Below are 11,418 nucleotides of genomic sequence, written 5' to 3' on the forward strand. Positions count from 1 at the left end.
TTATTGGTATCGTCTCAAGAGATTGGATGAGGTTTGAGAATGTCGTGGCCTTGTGCCTGAGCTCTCATAGAGACAACTTCTGGTGGTCCCTTATCATTTAATTTTCTCGGTACGTTTCAGATCGTTAGCCATAAGCGAGTGTGTGGTTGTTAAGAGTTTGTCAGACAATGTTGCTACTCATTTATTTTTACCGTATTGAACTTGGTACAGCTACTCTAAAAAACTTTTAATATTGCGTTTAACGCGTCCATAAACAAGTCACATACTGCCTCAACAAGAACTCCTCCTAGGATTAAAAGATTTGAGAATCAGGGAATACACAACTTGGATACCGATAAGCTCCAACGTGTCTATTTTAGGAAGAGATGGCAGAAGAAGAACAAGAAGTTGGAAGTGTTAGAAACAAACAGATCAAAGGAGACTTTAGGTAGAAGAAACAAAGAGTTCAAAGACTCGGGTTGACTTGGAGGTTCAGAACATCAGGAGGGAAGCAAAGCAGAGGAATGGGTTGCTGGAAGATATTTCAAAATTTCATATAAAAGACTATTGTTGCATTTTATTTCCGTGTATGCTGAGATCTGTTTATTGAAAAGTGGACATGAGACTTCAGATTGCCATGAGAGCATAGTTCGAACTCAGTATTGTCACGGGAACTTTGGATTGTAATCGTTCATTATTGTTTATATCAATTGATCGGTTTATTATGCGGAAATTGTGTATTCTGATTGCGAATACAAGTGTTGATTAGAGAGTTTACAGGTTCAATCCTATCAGATACACTTTTGAAACTATAAACGGTTTTCATGCCTTAAAAAGAATCTCTGTAACTACACTTTCAATCTAATGGATTAACCGAATTGAAGCTCTCAAGTCGTCGTGAATGTCTCGATACTGAATTATCATTCACTGATCCATCAATCTTTCTCTTCTTGCTTCCTCCCCTGGACACGTCTTCTTTCTCATCCATGAGCGACAAGAATCTCTGCAGACGAGTAGAAGAACGCAAGGACGAGGAGTCATGATTCTCTCTCCCAATGGCATCTTCTTCCTGCTCGCTTGGCTTTCCACTATAGAGCTGACGTATGATCTGAACAAAGTAGAGGAAGAGAGCGAGGACACATGCAACTCCACATATGAGAAACAGTCCCCAGAAGCTTTTCAGATGAAGCCTATCTGATTCAAGTTCTGCGTTCTCTAGAGTGCATGCGTTCTTCATCAGCCACTTATCATGAATCCTCTGCAGATCCCCGTTCTCTGCCAACTCCAAGATCGCTGTTGACAGATCTATTGCTAGAGGAGAGTCTCTAGGAAATGCCTAAAAGTAAAAAAAAAACATTTGTAATTTGTAATGATGAATGAATGGTAAAATAAAAAATGCATTTTTGGAGGGGACTTACAAATCCCCAGCCACTTTTGGTGAACTCCTGACCAACGATCCTATAAGCGCAATTGCTGGAGAGGAAGAGTTCTACATAAGGACGCTCGTCCACAATTGCAGCAACACCTCCTTTTCTTGGTCCATCTTTTAAAGCTTTGGCATAAGCTTCAGGTGAACCAAGTGGGACGAGCCTCGACTCTGATATGTTAAGCTCATCCCTCAGATAACGTTCTGCAAACGAACCCACCTGGTACCCAATCCGATCATTCATCTCTCTAAGGCTGTCGATTCCCTTGATTGGTGACGAGAGCTGCTGAACCGTCAGTATCGATGTGAGACTAGCCGTGTAGCTTGAGTTGATTATTAGTACAACAAATAGCCATATGATCAGAACCAACCGCCCAAGTGTACTCACTGTATTCTCTCCTGCATTTAAACAAATAGCCATATGTCAGTCAAAGCCAGCTAATCATCAGTGAGATAGTAAGTTTCCTTTTCTTTGTGTCACGTACTATGCGCGAAAAACATGGTGGAGAAGCTAAACCTGCAGATATCAAACAAACAGTTAGTGGATCCGGATCAGCCAAGGAGAACATGACGTCATCAGACATAGTAAAACTGACCATAGAATTGTGACGCATTGCCTCTTAGGAGGGCCTCTGAATTCATCGTTAATCCGATGCTCCAAGATCCAAACAACAATACCGACAAAGAGAAAGCAACAAGCCGTGACTGCCCACATAAGTCGATTGAAAGGTCGGAGGAAAGCCCAAGCTCCAGAGTTCAGTTTCTTAAAAGGAGCAACAACAACTAGTCCAGATGCTGCATACGGTTGTGTAAAGTCTACAATCTTTGTCCGGTTTGTTACGATGGCAACATCACCCACTACCCCATCAAAGTTCTACAGTAATTTAATTCCAAAGTAAGCAAAAACAGAAAAACAACTTTTTTATTAACATAAAAAAAAAGAATAGGCACTCACACCACTTGTTATCATCTCAACCATATGAGTGTAGCTTGGATTCTCCTTTCCGTTTCCATAAGGAACAAACTTGACAGGAACAGCGTACGGTAAGAGATTCACCGCAGCTGTGAATACATCAATGCAGAACCCTTTGAACATATTCTCAGTTCCACGAATCTGTGAGACAAACTCCTTGTAACTTACGCGGCGAGGCACACCGATCTTAAGCTCTTTCCCATTGTTCGAAAAAGCCCATCCGCGTGGCTTTTGAAACGCTTCTCCAGGCCAAATCACATGTCTTAGCTTCGGAGTTGCTGACGTATTTGGTCGCGTGAGTGACTCAGGTGGCAAAACCGATAAACCGGAATGATTCGACCAGTAGCCTATTTGGCGAACACCGGTTCCTGCCACGTTGATGATATCATAAGCCGGTCGGATCCGAGACCTATCTGCAGTAAACTGAAGCTGTCCTGTCAAACCAACCATATGCGTTCCAAGGATATCCTTAAGCAGAGCCTCTCCACCATCAAAGACGGTCATCGCTTCTAAGTTGAGACTCCCGCTTTTCCCCAAAGCATCAAGCATTGTGTCATTAGAAAAAGATATTCTCCCACCGTGTTTGAAGTACTTATCCAAAGCACGAGCTAAGAGCATGACTGAATCATAAGCATAGAGACCATACGTGTGAAGAGCCAGCGGAGCATCAGGAATCTTACGCCACCGCGAGAAAAACTCCCGCTTTAAATTCGAATCAGGTGTGTGCGGACGAAGAACAAGAGCGCCTTGAATACTCTCAAGTCTCTCAGAGGGAAGCGGGGAGGAAGAGTCGAGAGTAGTAGACAGCCAATCCGTAGCGATCCAAACGTACCCATTACCCATCATTCCGAGATACTTTGCCTCCTTGAAAACCGCGAAACCCAACTCCGAGTAGACATGAATCACGATGATTCTTGGCTGAAGCAGCATGATCTTGATGAGCATGCTCATGATCTCATTCTTGTTCACCGCGTTGTCCGGATGTAAACCAGCCTTGTAAGTGATTCTCAGCCTCCTGCTCGCAAGCTTATCGTTAAGCGCAGCTACACCATTCCTTCCGTAGTCATCATCCACAAACACAGCAATCACTTCTTTCCAACCGTACAGGTCTACAATCGAAGCTATAGCCTCCATTTGGTATAAGTCGCTCTGACTCGTCCTAATGAAATAAGGGAACTGGAGTGGCGACATTACAGGATCCGTAACAGCAAATGAGAGAAGTGGCACGCGTAGCTCGTTCGCCATGTGAGATATCATGTGAGCAACTACAGAACATTGTGGTCCTATGATTCCAACTATGTCTTTCTCCATAAACCTCAATGCTGTGACAAAAAAAAAAACAAACAAACAAAATTCATTATTATTACCAAACAAAAATAAAACATTCTTTCCTCATCAGACAAAATAATACCTTACCTTCAACCATGCCCATAAAACCGCTGCAGTTTGAGTTCTGCATTGAAACTTGAAGACGTGTCCCTACGAGGATGTCCGGGTTTGAATTCACATCTTTCACTGCCTCCTCAATCGCAATCTTGGCAACTTTGCCAATCACTGAGTTGAAACTGAATATTGAACCGATTTTGACAACTTTTGGTTTCTCAGAATGTCCGTTTCCCAAAAATCCAAGACATAGACAAGACAACAACAAGAAAGACCAAAGTAGCTTCATCTCTGCTACAAAAAGACAGAAGATATAACAGAGAAAGTTGTTGACTTTCTGGAAAACTAAAATATACCCATCAATCGGACGATGATTGTGATCAAACAAAACCCACAAGTTAAAAGTGAATCAAACGGATGAACTGGTTAGTTACACCTTTTGATTTTTATTTTTTGTTGCTTATCTAAGCCAACTAATAACCAAATATGAATATCGAGCAGAGAGGGAGAGAGAGAAAAAAAAAAGAGGAATTGAAGAAGGAGAAGAAAGAGGCAACAACAAAGTGACGGAATCAGATCCGCTGATGAATTGAGATTACTCCCAACCTCATATTCTTTAAAGAAGTGCGAAAATACAGACATTCACGTGTCTCTTGGCTTCCCTTTTTCATTAGCCAATAAATAAACCTTTCGATGGCTTTATGTGATGGGAATTTCCAAACTTGGGTCTTTTTCTTTCTACTGATTTCTTATAAATTTGACAGAAATAAACAAATAGTCAAATACAAGTGGTGGACAAAATAATAACTGAATTGGCATCCAAAAACTTCTGGTAAAATGTGTTTTTTTGTCAAAATTGAAAATAGTCATAAAATAATTGAAGACCTATTTAGCTTAATATCGAAATTCGGTTTGGTAATTGCAGATCTATTTAATAATTTGAGAACCTTATCATTTAACGCATTTCTTTCTGATTCTGTCCTCGACACCGATAACTATTTATCAGTTTTATTTTTGAACCTATTGAGAAAGTAAACAAGCGTACGGAACCAGTTAATTTTTCCAAATTGGTGAGAGAAGAGTTGTAAGATATTTTCGGAGAGGAGAAATGAAGAGAAGAGAAGAATATATTTTTGAAGAGGAGAAGATATTTTCGGAGAGGATAAAAGGAGGAAAAGATTTGTTGCAACTGTGATTCGTGTCACTATTCTCTTATGTCTGTAAGATAAAACGTTTCTTATTTTGGGGTGTATGAAGTATGTGGTAGGTTGTGTTATATACTAGCACCTGATGGGAGTATGTATTGGTGTAAGAACTAAAATCTTGTGTAATATGAACAAAGAAGAAGTAATCTATGTGAAATATTTAAGTTACCAGATATGCAGTTCCGTTGTTTCACTCATTTGATATTTGTAAAAAAGTATCCAGTATAATACGTTTTGTTTCTCTATCAAGGACGATAACCTGTTTTAATTTCGAACCTCAGAATCTAACAGTAATCATTGCATATATTTATTCGGGCCGACCCTAGTAACCTAGATTAAAAAGCAAAATTTAAAAAGAACCGAAAACTGAAAGAACCAACATTTAGATAGAACGTGGCGCATGAGTGACAAACAATCTGGGGCGCATGAGTAACAAACAATCTAGTTTTAATTGTATTTAGTATTTAATTTAGACTAGTATCATTGTTCTGTGAAGCTAATTTAAATGTCTTTGAGAAAAAAAATCTCTAAAACAGAACGCTGTCACAGTCTGAATAAGTTTTCTAGAACGGATCATCGATGGAACATAAAGGCTGAAAAAGGTGTATAAGCTACAAATGAGTCGTAAAAAAATGTCTTTGTAGTCGGACCTTGTTGGTAAAAAAAGTGATGACATTTCCCCGGAATGAGCTATAATTCATCTGCATCGTCATCGGCGTCCTCATCTTCTGAATCTGTTTCACTGAATTTACAATGCAAAATACGGAACCATATCACATTTCGAGAAGATAAGATTGTGAGATTCTCTTATTCTCACTGATGAATGGTTTTATATATTAAACTGATTCTACACCATATACTAAATCTAAATGATTCCCCTTCAAGATGGAAATGTGCAAGATGACTAATTTTTTTACCAACCTTGATTTGCTGCAGTGATTACTTAAAGTTTGACACAGAACCTTGCGCGCATCTCCTACTTTTAACGATCCATTCTTTATTACCTCAGCAAGCTGCCATCACCCATCAACATCAACGAAATTTGGTGTAGCTGTACTCGTTACTTAAGAGGAAGGTCAGCATAGAGCTTACCTCATCTTCCGTTTCCTCCAGCAATCTGTGTTAATCAATTACATATCGATTTTACAAGAGTTTTAAGAAGTATTAAGCTGGAACAAGATACTGCGGATGTTCTCAATTGGCTTACCTTCCGCAATAAGTTGAAATGTCATTGGCATGCGCTTTAGCTTCTTGTTTATCTATGAAAACACACACAAACACGGAACATGAATCCCAAACAAGTCTCTAAACCTACTAATATAACTAGAGATAAAGACTTCACAGCCACAATTCTTCTTCCACAATCTTCCTCGACCAAAAGTTTAAGAAGCACCTAAGCTTAATTTATTAAATTACATTATTGATGCAGTTGGAGAAGCCAGATGTGTGATGAACAGATTGCAAAATTTAAAGGGAAATAGACATTACTTGTTAGATTGTCAAAACTTTCCACTTTGACCCATTCACTATTTTTAGATTTCACCTGCAGAAATGTGGGAGTTAGAATCTAATTGATGAATACAAATAGATCAAAACGGGTATTTGCCCCAAAAAAAATAAAAAAGAATCAAAACGGGAATTGTACACGAACTTGGCTTACCTTTTGTAGAGTATAGTCCTGCATTCTATCACACAGCCCGTCCAACAAATCAACCACCCTCAGGTCACTCATTCTATTTGAATTTGAGAAAATGACATATACAGGGAAAAATTAACATATGGTTAAGAAAAATTGTTAGAATTTTTTATTTTCATCATAGCTCCTAACTACTAATCCATGTTAATACTTGTAGTAAGGATCACAATTATAAATATGCTCAAGAAGTTCTCTTGTCTCATGTGTCCAACGAAGAAGTATTACAAAAAGTCTAAGCGGACAAGGATGCGTGAGTGACGTACCTATAATCAATAACCTTTCCTTCACGCTGGCCTTTAGAATTGAGTCGGTTTCTCAAATCAAGATGGTTTCGTGGTTTTTCCTGTTTAAGAAAAAACATCAAAATGTTGAACTAGCATTGAGACAGAAACAGGGGGGCTTCGAATACTATTGTGATTTTGTATTTACCTTCAAAAGCTGTGACTCCAGTTCCTCCTGCACAGCATCGAGACCCATATTAGTGTGAGGGCAGTAGATCATAGACTAGGGAAATAAAACATCGAGAGAGATTCCGAGCGAGCATACCGCGACGGCGTTGCAAGCAGCACATTTGTCATCAACGGAGACTCCAAAGGAGCAAATGGTGATAACAACTACGGTGAAGAACACCAGCTTCGCCATCCTTCGATTTCTTCCTTCGGATCTGTCGCAAATTAGATTATTTTTATATGTAAGAAAACACGTCATCGCTATTCTTTGAACCAATGATATCACGATTTCTGGCCACGTAATCCACCCCTCTAGACTTGTTGCGAAATGCGAACGTTAATAATCTCTATTTTTATTTATCGATTTAAAATATTGTTTTTTTAACACGCATAACATATTCATAAAATCTATATTTCTATTACAAATATTTATATAATTTCTATTTCTATTACAAATAATAATCAATATAACTATTGGAAGTCCTAACCGCACTGGAAATGCGATCACAATGGCGATTCCGTGCTCTTGACTACATCGATGCAACCCGGCCATTCGACGATCACCGCATCATTGCAAGGGAGACTACCACACTCCTTGCAACAGCGAGGCGTTCCCTAGTGATACTCTGGTTGATTTTCGTTCAGTCGTACGTCCTTGAATCATCTTTTAGTGATCAATTAGTTTTTCATAACAGATTGATCTTTGTCATCTATTGTGTCTGATCTTCTGACCTGTCATCGATTAACGGATTGAGCCCGATCTCTATTCAGTTTACAATTCATACTCTCTGATCGAGTGGTCAGTTCTGAGAATTCCTCTCTGGTTTTTAATACTCTGTTTGAGTGCTCTGTACCGTGTGTCCCAGTGTTAACGATAGGCTCGTACAACTGTTCTGTGTTTATAGTTTGATGGCATCATACAAAGGCAAAGGTATTCTGGTTGAAGAAGATGATGATGAACCTATCCAGCTACCAGATCAAGCCGATGAGCAACTTATCAATGAATACAGCTTGTCTCTTATTGGCAAGATTCTGAACCCGAGAAAACAAAATGTGGAGAGGCTAATTGTTGCTATGCCGGAGCAGTGGGGAATGTCTGAGAAAATCACAGCTTGCGGCTTAAGGAATGGGCGTTTATTGTTCAACTTCGATAACGAGGAAGATTTTAAGTCTGTCCTTGATCAAGGTCCCTTCCACCATAACTTCTGTATGTTTGTGCTGGTACGATGGGAGCCAGTAGTAGCGGATGATTACCCTTCGATCATACCGTTTTGGATCCATCTCCAGGGTATACCACTCCATCTCTGCACTCATGGCAACCTTGACACCATAGGTGGGAGGCTTGGAAAGGTCGACAAGATCGACGTAGCGGAAGGAAAGATAAAAGTTGACATTGATTCATCTAAGCCGTTGAAGTTCACAAGAAAACTGCAGACAAGAAACAAAGAGGATATCAACATCAAACTACACTATGAAAATTTGTTCAAACATTGCAATGTGTGTGGTCTTATTGAAGGTGTATGGGAAGTCGATGCTGTAGCAGAGCTGAAGTAGTTCATGAAGTGTGACATGAACTACTACATCAGAGAGGCGGTTCGTGAGAAGCACGTATCAAGACCGATGCATTAAAAGAAGATTTAATGAAGAGGGACATTAAAGGAAGACTTGAAGAAGAAGCAATCGATCTAAAGAGAAAAGGAAGATTGGCTTATTCGCTGAAGTAGAAGAAATGGAAAGTTTCCATTGGGTAGATAGATTAGATCTAGGGTTTCCTCAAAGATATATAAAAGGAAGCCGTGGCACTGTGTTGCCGTTTAACACACAGGGAGAGCTTTTAGCAATATAGAGTTTTGTACGTCCTAAGAAGGAGAAGCAAAGCATCTAGGGGTTAATAGCTTAGGTGGTTCAGAGTCTGTCTTAGATCTCTGAACGAGTTGACTAGCAAACAAGTCGAAGTTTGTCTTGAGCTTGTTTGATTTATTGCTTTTAAGAAGAACTTGTAAGAGCTTTTGAAAGAATAAATATAGTCGTATTTCTTGGAATTGAATAACCCTGTACTACTGTGTGTTCTACATAGCATAGCTTGCTTATCTTACATTAACAATTGGTATCAGAGCATGTATCTGTGCTTTGTTTATTTAAACAGGTAGATCCTGCGGAGTAAGATAGATAGCTATCGCGAGTTGGTGATAAGTTCCAAGGTGATCCTTGAAGTAGGAAACTATGGATTCTGGAAGGCGCGCATGAAGGCTACAATCAAGGGTATGGACCCATTGGCGTGGAAGGCTGTGGAATCTGGTTGGAAATCACCTGTTGCAAGAGCCGAGGATGGGACAGATGTTCCAAAACTGGAGGAGCTCTGGACTGATGATGAGAACAAGATGGCTAAGTTCAATGCTCGTGCACTAACTGTCATACATTGCAGTGTAGCAAGGAAGCAGTTTGAACTAATTCAAGGATGCGAGGCAGCAAAGGATGCATGGGATATTCTGCAGAAGCATTTTGAAGGAACCTCAAAGGTTCAGAGTTCTAGAAAGGATATGCTTGCAACAAGATTTGAAGAGCTAAAGATGGAAGAGAATGAATCTGTTGGAGATTTCAGCTCAAAGATTAGCTCACTGGCACAAGAAGCACTTACACTTGGGAAGAAATACAAAGAGAAGAAACTTGTGAAGAAGTTCCTGAGGTGCTTGCCGTCTAAGTTCATGGGATACAAAGCAGCTATGACCGTCTCCTGTAACACTGACGAGATGACATTTGATGAAGTGGTTGGAATGTTACAAGCTCATGAGATGGAAGTGGCTGGTGTGTCTGGTGGAATGAAGGAAAAAGGAATTGCGCTTGCATCAGTTGAAAAGGAGCATATGGATGATAACGATCATGTGAGTCTTCTGGTCAGAAGGTTTGATAGAGCTCTACGAAAAGTGGAGAATGGGCAGAAGAAGTTTGGCCAAGGTAGGAAGACGTCTGAGCCAGAGAAGAACTACAGGAAGAATGATGCTAAGTGCTATGAATGCAAGGGGTATGGTCACTTTCGAACTGAGTGTCCCACAGTGAAAAGAAGAGAGATTCAGTGCCATAACTGCAAGGGATATGGACACACTCAAGCTGAGTGCGAGTCGGATGGTAGGAGAAAGCCGGAAAAGTCCATGATAGGAATCAATGACAGCGAGTCCGACAGCGAAAGTGAAGAGGAAGTGAACAACTTTGTGGCGTTTCTAGGAATCGTGGAATGTGAGTCAGAATCTGAGAGTGATGCTGAGCAAGAAAATGACTTAGATGAAAGCTACAAGGAAGTTCAAGAGACGCTAGTGAAGCTGGGAACGGAGAATTTGGCCTTGGCTAAAGAGAAGGCAAGACTGGAAGTTGAAGTACAAGTGTTGAAGGATGACCTCAACAGGGAAGCTGAGTTGGCCAAAGAAAGTGTGAATCTGATCAAAGAAAAATTGGTCCTGTCTAAGCAAGCGGACGAGCTCAGAGAAGAGTTACTGGCTGAAAGAAAGAAAGCAGCTGATCTTCAAGCTGAATTGGATCAGCAATATTGGAAGATTAAGATGCTCACGGGAACCAAGCAACTTGACAAGATTCTGAGCAGTGGAAGAACTGAAAACTCATTGATGGGACTTGGTTACACTGGAAGACAAAGTAGCTCAACAGGTACAACGCGCTTTGTGTCTGGAGGTTTTGCGCATGCTGAAGAAACTAAGACACAAACTACTCCAGCTCAGATGAGTGGATGTTTCTTCTGTGGGAAGTTTGGTCATTACAAGAGGTATTGCTACAAGTATCTGGAACGGGTCAAACAAGTATGGAGAATATGAAAGACTTCTCGAGGCTGGATGAAGAAAATTGACTTGTATCCTAAGATAGTGACTGAACCAAGAAGTACCGTTCGATGTAACATGGCGCGAGTGTCAAGTGATTCTGAATCTGAGGAACCATGGTACTTCGACAGTGGATGTTCTAGACACATGACGGGAAACATTGAGTATCTAGACAAAGTGTCAAAGGTAAAAGGAGGAAAGGTAACCTTTGGAGATGGAGGCTGTGGTGTCATTCAAGGCAAAGGTACAACGTGTAACTCAGAAGTACCTAAATTGGTGAATGTCTACTTTGTCAAAGGATTAAAGGCTAACTTGATCAGCGTGAGTCAACTGTGTGATGACGGACTTACGGTGTGCTTCTCAGCAATAGATTGCCGTGCAATAAATCAACATGGTGTAACAGTGCTACAAGGTGTAAGATCTGGCAATAACTGTTACATGTGGGAAAAGAAGGTTAAGTGCTTGTCAGCTCAAGGGAATATT

At 40.3% G+C, this 11,418-nt stretch overlaps 2 protein-coding genes across 2 annotated transcripts; both read right to left on the reverse strand.

The window, feature by feature from the left end:
• Positions 1-204: 204 nt before the first annotated feature.
• LOC130505812 (glutamate receptor 3.3-like) lies at positions 205-4,528 on the reverse strand. The gene is made up of 6 exons (XM_057000421.1): positions 3,795-4,528; positions 2,361-3,700; positions 2,002-2,279; positions 1,891-1,922; positions 1,398-1,804; positions 205-1,315 (listed from the first exon to the last, which is right to left on the reverse strand). The coding sequence occupies exons 1-6, from the start codon at positions 4,048-4,050 to the stop codon at positions 836-838; spliced, it is 2,793 nt and encodes a 930-aa protein (XP_056856401.1). The 5' UTR covers positions 4,051-4,528; the 3' UTR covers positions 205-835.
• Positions 4,529-5,472: 944 nt separating this feature from the next.
• LOC130505813 (uncharacterized) lies at positions 5,473-7,356 on the reverse strand. Its single transcript, XM_057000422.1, has 9 exons — positions 7,209-7,356; positions 7,092-7,118; positions 6,926-7,005; positions 6,627-6,699; positions 6,455-6,509; positions 6,174-6,225; positions 6,059-6,083; positions 5,888-5,979; positions 5,473-5,708 (listed from the first exon to the last, which is right to left on the reverse strand). The coding sequence occupies exons 1-9, from the start codon at positions 7,302-7,304 to the stop codon at positions 5,657-5,659; spliced, it is 552 nt and encodes a 183-aa protein (XP_056856402.1). The 5' UTR covers positions 7,305-7,356; the 3' UTR covers positions 5,473-5,656.
• Between the last annotated feature and the right edge of the window lie 4,062 nt (positions 7,357-11,418).

The sequence above is a fragment of the Raphanus sativus genome, unplaced genomic scaffold (assembly GCF_000801105.2).
Source record: "Raphanus sativus cultivar WK10039 unplaced genomic scaffold, ASM80110v3 Scaffold2600, whole genome shotgun sequence".
Taxonomy (NCBI): domain Eukaryota; kingdom Viridiplantae; phylum Streptophyta; class Magnoliopsida; order Brassicales; family Brassicaceae; genus Raphanus; species Raphanus sativus.

Bases quoted from the DNA above. Each gene is read 5' to 3' on its own strand.
- LOC130505813 (XM_057000422.1), bottom strand. From the start codon at position 7,304: ATGGCGAAGCTGGTGTTCTTCACCGTAGTTGTTATCACCATTTGCTCC. The intron at 7,006-7,091 runs GTAAATACAAAA...TTTCTTAAACAG, and splicing joins TGGAGTCACAGCTTTTGAAG to GAAAAACCACGAAACCATCT. The intron at 6,700-6,925 runs GTACGTCACTCA...AAATTCAAATAG, and splicing joins GGAAAGGTTATTGATTATAG to AATGAGTGACCTGAGGGTGG.
- LOC130505812 (XM_057000421.1), bottom strand. From the start codon at position 4,050: ATGAAGCTACTTTGGTCTTTCTTGTTGTTGTCTTGTCTATGTCTTGGA. The intron at 3,701-3,794 runs GTAAGGTATTAT...TTTTTGTCACAG, and splicing joins TTTTATGGGCATGGTTGAAG to CATTGAGGTTTATGGAGAAA. The intron at 1,316-1,397 runs GTAAGTCCCCTC...TTTTACTTTTAG, and splicing joins CCAAAAGTGGCTGGGGATTT to GCATTTCCTAGAGACTCTCC.